This window comes from Equus asinus, chromosome 2 (genome assembly GCF_041296235.1).
Source record: "Equus asinus isolate D_3611 breed Donkey chromosome 2, EquAss-T2T_v2, whole genome shotgun sequence".
Lineage (NCBI taxonomy): Eukaryota > Metazoa > Chordata > Mammalia > Perissodactyla > Equidae > Equus > Equus asinus.
Genome location: NC_091791.1, coordinates 34,715,978 through 34,728,228, shown reverse-complemented (window position 1 = coordinate 34,728,228; position 12,251 = coordinate 34,715,978). Strand labels below are relative to the sequence as shown.

Sequence of the window (12,251 nt, the reverse complement as noted above, 5' to 3'; positions counted from 1 at the left end):
CACCGAAAACTATAAAACAGTGTTGAAAGAAATCAAAAAAGACACGAAGAAATGGAAAGATATTCCGTGCTCTTGGATTGGAAGAATTACCATCGTTAAAATGTCCGTACTTCCTAAAGCAATCTATAGATTCAATGCAATCCCTATCAAAGTTCCAACGACATTTTTCACAGAAATAGAACAAAGAATCCTAAAATGTATATGGAACAAGAAAAGACCCCGAATAGCTGAAGGATTCCTGAGAAAAAAGAACAAAGCTGGAGGTATCACACTCTGGGATTTCAAAATATGTTACAAAGCCATAGTAACCAAAATAGCATGGTACTGGCACAAAAACAGACACACAGATCAATGGAACAGAATTGAGAGCCCAGAAGTAAACCCACGTATTTATGGACAGCTAATATTCGACAAGGGAGCCAAGAGCATACGATGGAGAAAGGAGAGTCTGTTCAATAAATGGTGTTGGGAAAACTGGATAGCCACATGCAAAAGAATGAAAGTAGACCATTCCCTTACACCATGCACAAAAATCAACTCAAAATGGATTAAAGACTTGAATGTTAGATCCGAAACCATGAAACTTCTAGAAGAAAATATAGGCAGTACACTCTTTGACATCAGCCTGAGCAGCATATTTTCAATCCCATGTCTAACCAGGCAAGGGAAATGAAAGAAAAAATGAACAAATGGGACTACATTAAACTAAAAAGCTTCTGCACAGCAAAGGAAACCATCAACAAAACGAAAAGGCAACCTAACAATTGGGAGAAGATATCTGCAAACCATATATCAGATAAGGGTTTAATATCCAAAATATACAAAGAACTAATACAGCTCAACAACAAAAAAACCAACAATCCCATTATAAAATGAGCAAAAGATATGAACAGAGATTTCTCCACAGAAGATATATGGATGGCCAACAGGCATATGAAAAGATGCTCAACATCATTAGCTATCAGGGAAATGCAAATCAAAAGTAAAAATGAGGTATCACCTCACTGCGGTCAGAATGGCTATAATTAACAAGACAGGAAACAACAAATGTTGGAGAGGATGTGGAGAGAAGGGAACCCTTGTTCACTGCTGGTGAGAGTGCAAACTGGTGCAATAATTATGTAGAGCAGTATGGAGTATCCTCAGAAAATTAAAGATAGATCTACCATATGATCCAGCTATTCCACTGCTGGGAATTTATCCAAAGAACTTGAAAACACAAAGGCATAAAGATACTTGCACCTCTATGTTCATTGCAGCATTATACACAATAGCCAAGACTTGGAAGCAACCTAGATGCCCATCAAGAGACCAATGGATAAAGAAGATGCGGTATTTATACATGATGGACTACCACTCAGCCATAAGAAATGATGAAATCCGGCCATTTATGACAACATGGATGGACCTTGAGGGTATTATGATGAGTGAAATAAGTCAGAGGGAAAAAGTCAAATACCATATGATCTCACTCATAAGTAGAAGATAAAAATAATGACAAAGAAATACAATGCAACAGAGATTGGATTGGTGGTTACCATAGGGGAAGCAGGGAGGAGGAGCGCAAAAGGGGTAATTAAGCTCACATGTGAGAGTATGGACTATAATTAGTTTTTGGGTGGTGAACATATGTAATCTACACAGAATTCGAAATATATTATGATTTACATCTGAAAATTAAAAAATAAACATTGTTCAACCTCAAAACAAACAAACAAAAAATCACATGATCATCTCAACAGATGCAGAGAAAGCATTTGGCAAGATCCAACATTCATTTATGATAAAAACTCTCAATAAAATGGTATGGAAGGAAAGTACTTTAACATAATAATGGCCATTGATGCCAAAACCGCAGCAAACATCATACTCAATGGTAAAAAACTGACAGCTGTTTCTCTGAGAACAGAAACAAGACATGGAAGCCCACTCCATCCACTCTTATTCAACATAGTACTAGAAGTTGCAGCCAGAGCAATAATACAAGGAAAAAATTAAATGTGATCCAAATTGAAAAGGAAGAAGTAAAACTGTGACAATTTGCAGATGACATGATTCTATATATAGAAAACCCTAAAGAATCCACCAAAAATTATTAGAAATAATCCACCAATGCAGTGAAGTTGCAGGGTACAAAATCAACATACAAAATCAGTTGCATTTCTATACACTAATAACAAACTAACAGAAAGAGAAATCAGGAATACAATCCCATTTACACTCATAAAAAAGAATAAAATACTTAGGAATAAATTTAACCAAGAAAGTGAAAGTCCTAAACACAGAAATCTCTAAGGTATTATTGAAATAAATTGAATAAGACATAAATAAATGGAAAGATATTCCATGCTCATGGATAGGAAGAATAAATATAGTTAAACTGTCTATATTGTCTAAAGAAATCTACAGATTCAATGCAATCCCAATCAGAATCCCAATGACATTCTTCATAGAAATAGAAAAAAGAATCTTAAAATTTATATGGAACAACAAAAGACCCCAAATAGCCAAAGCAATCCTGAGAAGAAAGAACAAAGTTGGAGGTATAACATTCCCTGAATTAAATTATACCACAAAGCTATAGCAATCAAAACAGCATGGTACTGGCAGAAAAACAGACACATAAATCAGTGGAACAGAATTGAGAGCCTAGAAAGAAAATCACGCATTTATACTTAGTTATTTTTTGACAAAGGAGCCAGGGGCATACAACGGAGAAAGGAAATCTCTTAAATAATTGCTGTTGGGAGAATTGGACAACTAGGTGCAAACGAATGAAAGTAGACACCACCTTACACTATACACAAAAATTAACTGAAAGTGTATTAAAGCCTTGAATGTAAGACTTGAAACCATAAAACTCCTAGAAGAAAATATGGGCAGTATACTCTTTGGCAATGGTCTTAGCAGTATCTTTTTGAGTTCCATTTCTACTCAGTGAAGGGAAACAAAAGAAAAAACAAACAAATTGGACTACATCAGACTGAAAAGCTTCTGTGAGGCAAACAAAACCATCAACAAAACAAAAAGACAACCCACCAACTGGGAGAAAATATGTGCAAATCATATATTCGATGAGGCATTAATTTCCAAAATTTGTTACGAACTCAGACAACTCAACAACAAAAAATGAACAATCTAATCAAAAAATGGCAAAGGATATAGACAGACATTTTTCCAAAGAAGATATACAAAACATTAATGTGTAAAGATATATTCACCCTTATGTTCATTGCCTCATTTTTCACAATAGTCAAGACTTCGAAACAAGCTTAGTGTCCATCAAGAGATGAATGGATAAAGAAAATGTGGTGTATATATCTACAACAGAATACTACTGAGCTATAAAAAGGGTGAATTCTTGCCATTTGCAACTACATGGACGGAACTTGAGGGTATTATGCTAAGTGAAATAAGTCAGATGCAGAAAGTCAAATTTGTTATAATCTCACTCATAAGTAGAAGATAAAATCAACAACAATAAACAAACACATAGATACAGAAATTAGATTGGTGGTTACCAGAGGAGAAGGGGAGAGGAAGGCAAAAGGAGTGACAAGGCATGTGTATATAGTGATGGATGATAATTGGTCTTCGGGTGGTGAAGAGGATGTAGTGTACACAGAAATCAAAATACAATGATGTATATGTGAAATTTATATAATGTTATAAACCAATGTTACCTCAATAAAAGAGTTAGCCAAATTAAAAATAAAATAAAATTCCTTAATCAAAAGAAAAGAATGGACAATGAAAACAAGACAATTTCATTTTTAAGGAATCATTGAAGAGTAAACATTTTACATCATAACGTTATTTGACCACTACTAATTATCACAGTAGATATTATGCAAAATAGACTGGAAATTTACAATACCCTTATTGAGTATATTAAAATTGTATACTTTCTTGCATCTTACATTTGCTTTCCTCAAAAGAACTTTATAAAACACAGACGTATTTTGTATGGCAAAAGAATTCTGGATAAAGCATATAAAATTCTTTTAAAAAAAGATATACAGATGTCCAAAAGGTACATGAAAAAATGTTCAACATCACTAATTATTAGGAAAATGCTAATCAAAACTCCAGTGAAATATCAACTTACACTGGTCAGAATGGCAATAATTAACAAGACAAGAAATAACAAGTGTTGGAGAGGATGTAGAGGAAAGGGAACCATCATGCACTGCTGGTAGGATTGGGAACTGGTGAAGCCACTATGGAAAAAGAGTATGGAGGGGTCTTGAAAAATTAAAAATGGAAATACCATATGACCCAGCTATCCTACTGTGAAGTATTTATCCAAAGAACAGGGAATCAACAATTCAAAGAGATTTACACATCCTTATGTTTGTTGTAGCATTATTCACAATAGCCAAGACTTCGAGGCAAGCCAAGTGACCATCGATGGATGAATGGATAAAGAAGATGTGGTAGATATAAGCAATGGAAGACTACTGAGCCACAGAAAAAGACAAAAGGGTGTCATTTGTGACAACATGGATGGACTTTGAGGGTATTATGATAAGCAAAATAAATCAGAGAAAGACAGATGCCATATGAATTCACTCATATGTGGAAGATAAACAAACACACATGTGGATAAGGAGAACAGATTGCTAGTTACCAGAGGAGAAGTGGGTTGGGGCAGGGTAAAAGAGGTAAAGGGGCACATTTGTATGTGATGGATAACAACCAGATGATTGGTAGTGAACATTTCACTCCATACAGTAACTGAAATGTACACCTGATATTTACACAATGTTATAAGCCATTAAGACCTCAATAAAATAATTAAAAAATAAGAAGGTAGATTTGTTTATCTAAAATAAAAGTAAAATGAGAAATTTTTATTTCAAACTGAATCCAGGGTAAGGCAAACAAAAAAGTTAAAGTTGATAAATGGAGTCCTTTTACTTCCTCATTTCATATATAGAAAACAAAAGCAGTTTTCTGCAATTAGGAAATACAGTGCTCCACCATCACTAATTAGCCCCTAAATTTAATTTATTTGGGTAAAACTACCCTTTGTAGACCTGTGGGATATTATTCTGCATAGTCATCAACAGTACAGCGTATTTTAATAAATTTTAAAATTTGACCATCATTTTGTCAATTCTATCATTTTATAGGTGAAGAAATTAAAGTAGAGGAAAGGTTTTCTTTTTGGTGGGGAACTTTAAAATGAAATCATAATCAAATGACCAATAAACTTTATATGCAAAATGCTCCCAAATTAACTTTTATAGCTTTACTTAAAGGTAACTTGAATAATAAATGATATAAAGAAACAATAGGGCATTGAATACTAGGAAACCTGTTGAGTTATCTGCTTCTATGCCAGGCTCCTTTACACATTCTAGGGTTCTGAAATTTCAAAAAAAGTTTTATTTTAGCTAAGAAGGTGGACAATAATTTGCAACAACTAGGGGATGTGTGTATGTGAGAGAGATTCACAGGTAAAATCAGATTTGTAGTTTTTCCTTTCACTTCTTTTGGGAGATACATTTTAAAATAGGGCAAATTGGAATCAAAGCAGAAAATCAGTCATTGTGAAAAGCATGTGATAGGTTTGTAGAGTTGGCAGAGGAAGGTAAATAATTACCATTTAATTCTAATCCAAAATCCAATAAAGAGGGGGGAAAATAAGTAACATTGAAAACAGAACCAATTATAGTTAGGGAGAGGGATTAGTAGCAGTTGAAGTTTAGTTAAATGAATCCTTATAATACTTGGTATTTGTATATTTTGCAGAATTATGCTGTAGCGTATACATTCATGAAACATGTAACTCAAGACAATATAGTAAGTGGTGGCTAATATGAAATAATTCATGCTGATAGTTTTTAAATCATGCTTTGTTTATATGAAAATTATAATTGGTGAGAATTCCACAAAGATATGCCAAAGCAATTAAAACCATATAATTAAATCATAAACCATATATAGCATTATTTCTGGTGGGACTGGAGGAAGGTACGTTGGAAAAAACCATCAGACACATCAGTGAGGATGACCATACAAACACAGTCCAATTAAATGAGAGCACATGTCAGTTGGTTCAGCAACATAAGGGTGTGAAATTTTATTCACACTTGACAAGTGTTCCCTGGTGAGATGTTCTGGAATAGGTAACTCACGATAATGCTATGGGAAGAACAATGCTCTTTAACTTTTAAAAAATGACTCAAAACCTTCTACTTTTACAATCTAATGATTTGAAAATAAACAAACAAAGCTGGGACAGGACAGGATTAAATGACCTTTTATGCCCACACTGTATGCACAATCATGAGTGTACACTCACAACAAGCAGACATACACAAAATCTCCCTTGGCTCTCTGCTTTACACTCTCCTTCTTCCATCTGAGACCTCATAGCCACTACCCATAATGAAAGATTTTCCTTCCCCTGAAAAATTTTCAAGGACGTTATTAGAAAAGAGAGCTAGCTGTCTGTTAAGGTCAGAGGTAGAGAGTATGAAATCACTCACCACCAGTTTTTCTCAACTCCTCCACAAGGCAGCTGGCTTCCTGTTGAACACGATCTTCAATGCTCCTCTTTCCCATGCCAAAATTCCTCAAGGTCATGAGGGAAAAGCGCCGTATCTCCTTCCATCTCTTCCCATTGCTGAGCACTATTCCTATCAGAGGGGAAACAGAAACTGGAAGGGAGGTTCTCTACAAAGAAAAGGAAGCTGACACTTGGCACCCTTGTGGATGGGCCAAACTCTGCTGAGGAGATTTTCAAGTCTCTGTTTTCTATTTTCTCATTCCCATTACCACTGCTGAACATGCACACACACACCTACCATGTCTTTTATTATTAGTTCTTTCAACTATTGGGAAACTGCCTCTTCCAGAAAACTCCTCTCCCTGATCAATCAGGGCTTCCTTCACTGCTTCATATCCATGCAGCACCACAGTGGGCTCCAAGCCCAAATACAGAGTGAACACAGGACCATAGACTTTTGAAAGCTGGAAATGGAAAGATAATACCAGTAATAACAAAAGAAGTCACAAATTGGTCTACATTTTGTACATGATATTATCATCGTGTATTTTATATGTTTATTCTGCCATCACAGCTTTAAATACTTCTGAATTTTATTCCTAAACATGTTGATTATTATAGCTGCCACATATGGAGGGCCTATGTTGTGCCATGATCTGGGCAATTGGTACACAACTTACATATAATCCTCACATCAACGCATTCAGCAAGTTTATTTGCTGTGTTTCACAAATAAAGAAATTAATGTCAGAGAAGTACAAATTCTTTTGCAGTGCACATTGGCTAATAAATAGAAGATCCAAATTTGAACTTATGTTTTGTCAACTTCTGATGCTTGAGCAATTTCTCAGTCCCCAATGTCTCCCATCTTTGGAACAATATGAGGCTAATTGCTTCAGTATCACCTGTGGAACTTCTCATTGGAATTCTGTTTTAGTAGCCTGTAATGAATACTAGAAATCTATATTTTTAAAAATGAGCACAGATGATCTAACACCTACTCCACTTTGAAAGCACTGGTATTACTAACATGGAAAGAGAGGAAGCATCACAGAGGCAATGCATGAACATATAGCATCTCATGGAAGAACAATTTCTTCTATCCTGCATCATTCATAGGGCATAGACAGCAGCTTTGTGCAGAATCCAAAAGAGCACTCTTACCACCCAATGGATCCTGAATGATTATTTCTTTCACTCAATTTTGCTGATTATGAGCCCATAGCTATTTCTTGAGATTAGACATAATTTGCTTCTTCAGAGAACTTTAATTTTCATGACTAATCTGAACAAAACCCATAGCTCATAAAGAAGGTAACTTCTTGAATAGGCTCTCTAATCTTTTTCTCCTTCAGGAAAAATATCTCAACAAATGACTATAAAACAATTTAGACCAGTGGCATTCCAGACTTTTGCCACTTTATTATTTTGATCCTATTTTAGGATTACTTAAATTTTTCTCTTCTTCCAAAATGCATTACTTCATTCCACTATCTGACAATGACAAAGAAAAAAATCAATGGAAACATCGACGTGTGCAGTATTTTCTGTACAATGATCTATTTTAATCATTTGCCACTAGGAATGCATTTTATTTAAAAGTAAAGGTTAATTTACTTACCCTTTGCAAGCCACAGAAGGAGCACAAAACATACTTACATTGAGTAAGGATTTGCTTATGTCCTTAACATCTAACCACAGGATATTTCCAATAATAGGGAGAGGAGTGGGACCAGGTGGCAGCTTCCCTTTCCTGGAGCTTTGTTTCCAGAGTGAAAGGAAAAGCAAACAGGAGAGACAGAGCCCCAGGACCACAACTGGATCCATTGTCTCTTCTTGCTTAGACAGCTGTGAGCCTGAAATCCAAATCTTTTATGACACTCTCTGTTAATTCAGCAAGTGCCCCCTCTGACGTATAAAAAGACTAACCAGTTAAATCCTCTTTATATTCTCTTTTGAGTGGACTTTTGACCCACCGATAAAGATGGAAATAAGGTGTTCTTTGGTCTTGCTCTTCTTCTTTCCGATCTCTTATCCTTGAGATTCAGGTTTAGTTTGCCTGGAATGGGCCAAGAAGTAGCAATTAAAAAACAAATAAACAAAAACCCTCACGTAGTTTCAAGTGCAGCCGAGATAAAGAACCACTGAAGTAAGCGATTTGGTCCAAAATATTGCGCAATATTCTGGATTCTCAGATTGATGACCAGTTGAGAATTTATGACTTTAGGGGAAATCAGTGAATTCTATTTCTTAAATATAAAAAATATTTATCTTGTAATGTTTTATCAAACATTAAGATACTTTCTCCTTAAAAATGTAAGCCTTTTAAATATTTTACTGTACTGTACTAACATTACAGACACCTAAACATAAAATAGCTACCATAACTCACATCTTGTATAACTATATATATATATATATATCAAGTAAAGTGCTAAGTAAATATACACATCTTTTACTATTAACCCCCCTAAAAATCACAGAAAAATAGAGTTTGTTATCTTTTATTTTTAAAATGGATAAGGGAGACACCAGGATCAGACAGTTCACAGGTGGGAGGACTGAGATTAGAACTGAGACTTCTGATGGCCACTGTGGTGCACTATTGCTTACACTACTCTGCCTCAAGAACAATTTTAGAAAAACAAAACAAAACAAAATAGTATTTACTCTGAATTTACACCCCATTGACCCTGTTCATGAAATAACAGGATTCGCATTAAATAGATGTCCCTTATTTGATTCCAAGGATAAAAAGACCATAGGTTCTCCACTCTCTCTGTCACTACAGAGGTGAAACTTGCTCAGTGTAACTGAGGGAAGAGTGAATCTCAGAGAATTTAGGCAAGGAGAGCTTGAGAACTATGGCTCCCTCCATCTCCCAGTTGCCTCCAGAGACAGCTGCTTCTGTGCTTTTTTGGCCTGTCATTGTCAGAAATAATGAAATACTGTAGTATGTAGTAAGCAGATGGAGATTGTAGACAGAACAATAGGTGTGGTGTGGCTTCAGTGAAGGATGAAAGGCAGAGACTTCATTAAACAGACCCACAGCACAGAACCACCACAACGTGCAGACCTGATAAGAGATGACATTTAGTGGTGGTGAGGATCTAAATATTACTGTAATGATATACGTTAGTAGATAACTAATGGGAAAGCTTGAACAAAGACATGCTCTGTAAAGATATCATTGTAGTGTTCCAAATTGATTAGAGCAGTTATTTCTAACCTCTTTTAGGAAGGGAAAAATTAAAATGTGTCAAGACCTCTGTTACAAACTGTTTTAGTTCTCATGTTTACAGGGAGGCTGACAAATAGAAATTTTCGCACCCATCATAATCCTTTCAGTTCTCTAAATTATCTTTGCCTAAGGCGAAATTATTCCCATTTTAATGATGAGGAAGCTGACCTTGGAGTTTCAGCATCTTGACTAGGTACACAGACTGCGGGTGGTAGAGCTCAGACCTCACATCCCCTGAGTCCTGCATGCTACCTCCAAGAAAAACATTGAGTTCAAGTAAGTTCTCCAAATTTACTGAGTGTGTACTCTGACTCAATATTCCATGATTCACCCTAAAAAGTGACGTTAAAAATAAACATTAATTTAGTTAATGATTACAGCAACTGTTGATTAAAATGGGGTTCAGAAAAGTTTAGTTTTGTAACCTTTAGAACTTGAGTGAGTCCAGGTCTCTGTGAACCTTGTATATATGACAAAGAGAAGCAGTAATTTGCTGCTTGACTCACTTGTTTTAGTTCTCATGTTTACAGGGAGGCTGACAAATAGAAATTTTCGCACCCATCATAATCCTTTCAGTTCTCTAAATTATCTTTGCCTAAGGCGAAATTATTCCCATTTTAATGATGAGGAAGCTGACCTTGGAGTTTCAGCATCTTGACTAGGTACACAGACTGCGGGTGGTAGAGCTCAGACCTCACATCCCCTGAGTCCTGCATGCTACCTCCAAGAAAAACATTGAGTTCAAGTAAGTTCTCCAAATTTACTGAGTGTGTACTCTGACTCAATATTCCATGATTCACCCTAAAAAGTGACGTTAAAAATAAACATTAATTTAGTTAATGATTACAGCAACTGTTGATTAAAATGGGGTTCAGAAAAGTTTAGTTTTGTAACCTTTAGAACTTGAGTGAGTCCAGGTCTCTGTGAACCTTGTATATATGACAAAGAGAAGCAGTAATTTGCTGCTTGACTCACTTGGATGTAAACTCTAAGAGATATTCACCAGCTTATTTTAGATAAGATAAGTTCAGTCTCTCTCTTTAGAGTAATTGTTTTACTCCCAGAGAGACAAGTATGTCTTCCCTGCTCCTCCTTCCTTCTCCTCAGCGTCCTTCCTGGCCTTTTCTTTACTAGAATGAAAGAGTAATAGATAATTTGGAGATAAAAGATATCTCTGAGGTCAGTTAGTCTAATCTTTAATTTTAGAAATGAAAAATTTATGACTCAGTGAAGTGAAGTGTCACCAATGCATCTGTTCAAGACGTTATGTTAGAGTCCAGGTTTCCCCACTCCCAGTTCAGTGACTTCTCCCATTGAAGAGATTTCCCATTGCTGACCAAATAGATGGACAGGAGAGCATCAGTGTGAAGTCCTCCACAGTCACAAAGTAATGCAAACTTTGGCTTGGCTTGAGTTGTGGATTAGACTGTGATTTTTTAAAATTAATAGACCTTATTTTTAGAGCAGTTTTGAGTTCATGGCAGATTAAATAGAAAGCACAGAGAGTTCCCACATACTCCTTCCCACACTCACACATTGGCTCTCCCACCATCAACATCCCATACCAGAGTGGTACATTTTTTACAATTGATGAATCATCATTGGCACATCATTATTAACAAAAGAGGACAGTTTACATTTGGGTTACTCTTTGTGTTCTACATTCTATGGATTCTGAAAAATGTATACTAACATGCATCAACCTTTGTAGTATTATACAGAATAATTTTACTACCTTAAAAATCACATCCCCTGAGCTATACTTATTCATTCCTCCCTCCCTCAAATGCTCGACAACCACTGATCCTTTTACTCTCTCTATAGTTTTTGCTTTTCCTGAATGTGGTATATTTTTGGAATCATACAATATGTGTCTTTTCAGATTGGCTTCTTTCACTTAGTAATACACTTTAAAGTTTCCTGTGTGCCTTTTAATGACTAAAGAGGTAATTTATTTTTAGTACTGAATAAGATTCCATTGTATAATAGTACCAGGGTTTATTTATCTATTCACCTACTGAGGGATATCTTGGTTGCTTTCAAGCTTTATCCATTATGCATGAAGCTGCAACAAAAGTTCATGTGCAGGTTTTCGTGTGACGTAAGTTTTCAACTAATTCAGCTGATACCAAGGAGTGCGATTGCTGGATTTTATAGTAAAGCTATATTTAGTTTTTTAAAAACTGCCACACTGTTTTTCAAACTGGCCATACCCATTCCCACAAGCAATGGATGAGAGTTCTTCTTGTTCCACATCTTGCCAACATTTGGTGTTGTCAATGTTTTTAAAATTTAGCCATTCTACAGTTGCGTATCAATATTTCATTGTTGGTTAAATTTGCAACTCCTAATAATGTATGATATTGAATATCTTTTCACATATGTATTTACCATCTGTATATCTTCTTCGGTAAGGTGTCTCTCAGACTTTTTGCCCATTTTTCAATTGGGTTCTTATTGTTGAATTTTAAGAGCTCTTTGTATATTTTGTAT

At 35.5% G+C, this 12,251-nt stretch overlaps 1 protein-coding gene and 1 pseudogene across 2 annotated transcripts in view; one reads left to right on the top strand and one right to left on the bottom strand.

Moving 5' to 3' along the window:
* The window catches only part of LOC106842118 (cytochrome P450 2C19-like), a 32,199-nt gene extending 23,629 nt beyond the window's left edge, over positions 1-8,570 (bottom strand). Inside the window, exons 1-4 of one of the 2 annotated variants that reach the window (XM_070486689.1) lie at positions 8,494-8,570; positions 8,177-8,373; positions 6,816-6,981; positions 6,498-6,647 (exon numbers count right to left, since the gene is read on the bottom strand). In XM_070486689.1, coding sequence (XP_070342790.1) covers positions 6,498-6,647; positions 6,816-6,981; positions 8,177-8,344 — 484 coding nt within the window. In that variant the 5' untranslated portion in view covers positions 8,345-8,373; positions 8,494-8,570. Of the gene's footprint in view, positions 1-6,497; positions 6,648-6,815; positions 6,982-8,176; positions 8,441-8,493 lie in introns of those variants that run through there. The other variant, XM_014858446.3, reaches the window with a different exon arrangement.
* The window catches only part of LOC139039790 (cytochrome P450 2C42-like), a 226,130-nt pseudogene that overhangs the window by 157,324 nt on the left and 56,555 nt on the right, over positions 1-12,251 (top strand).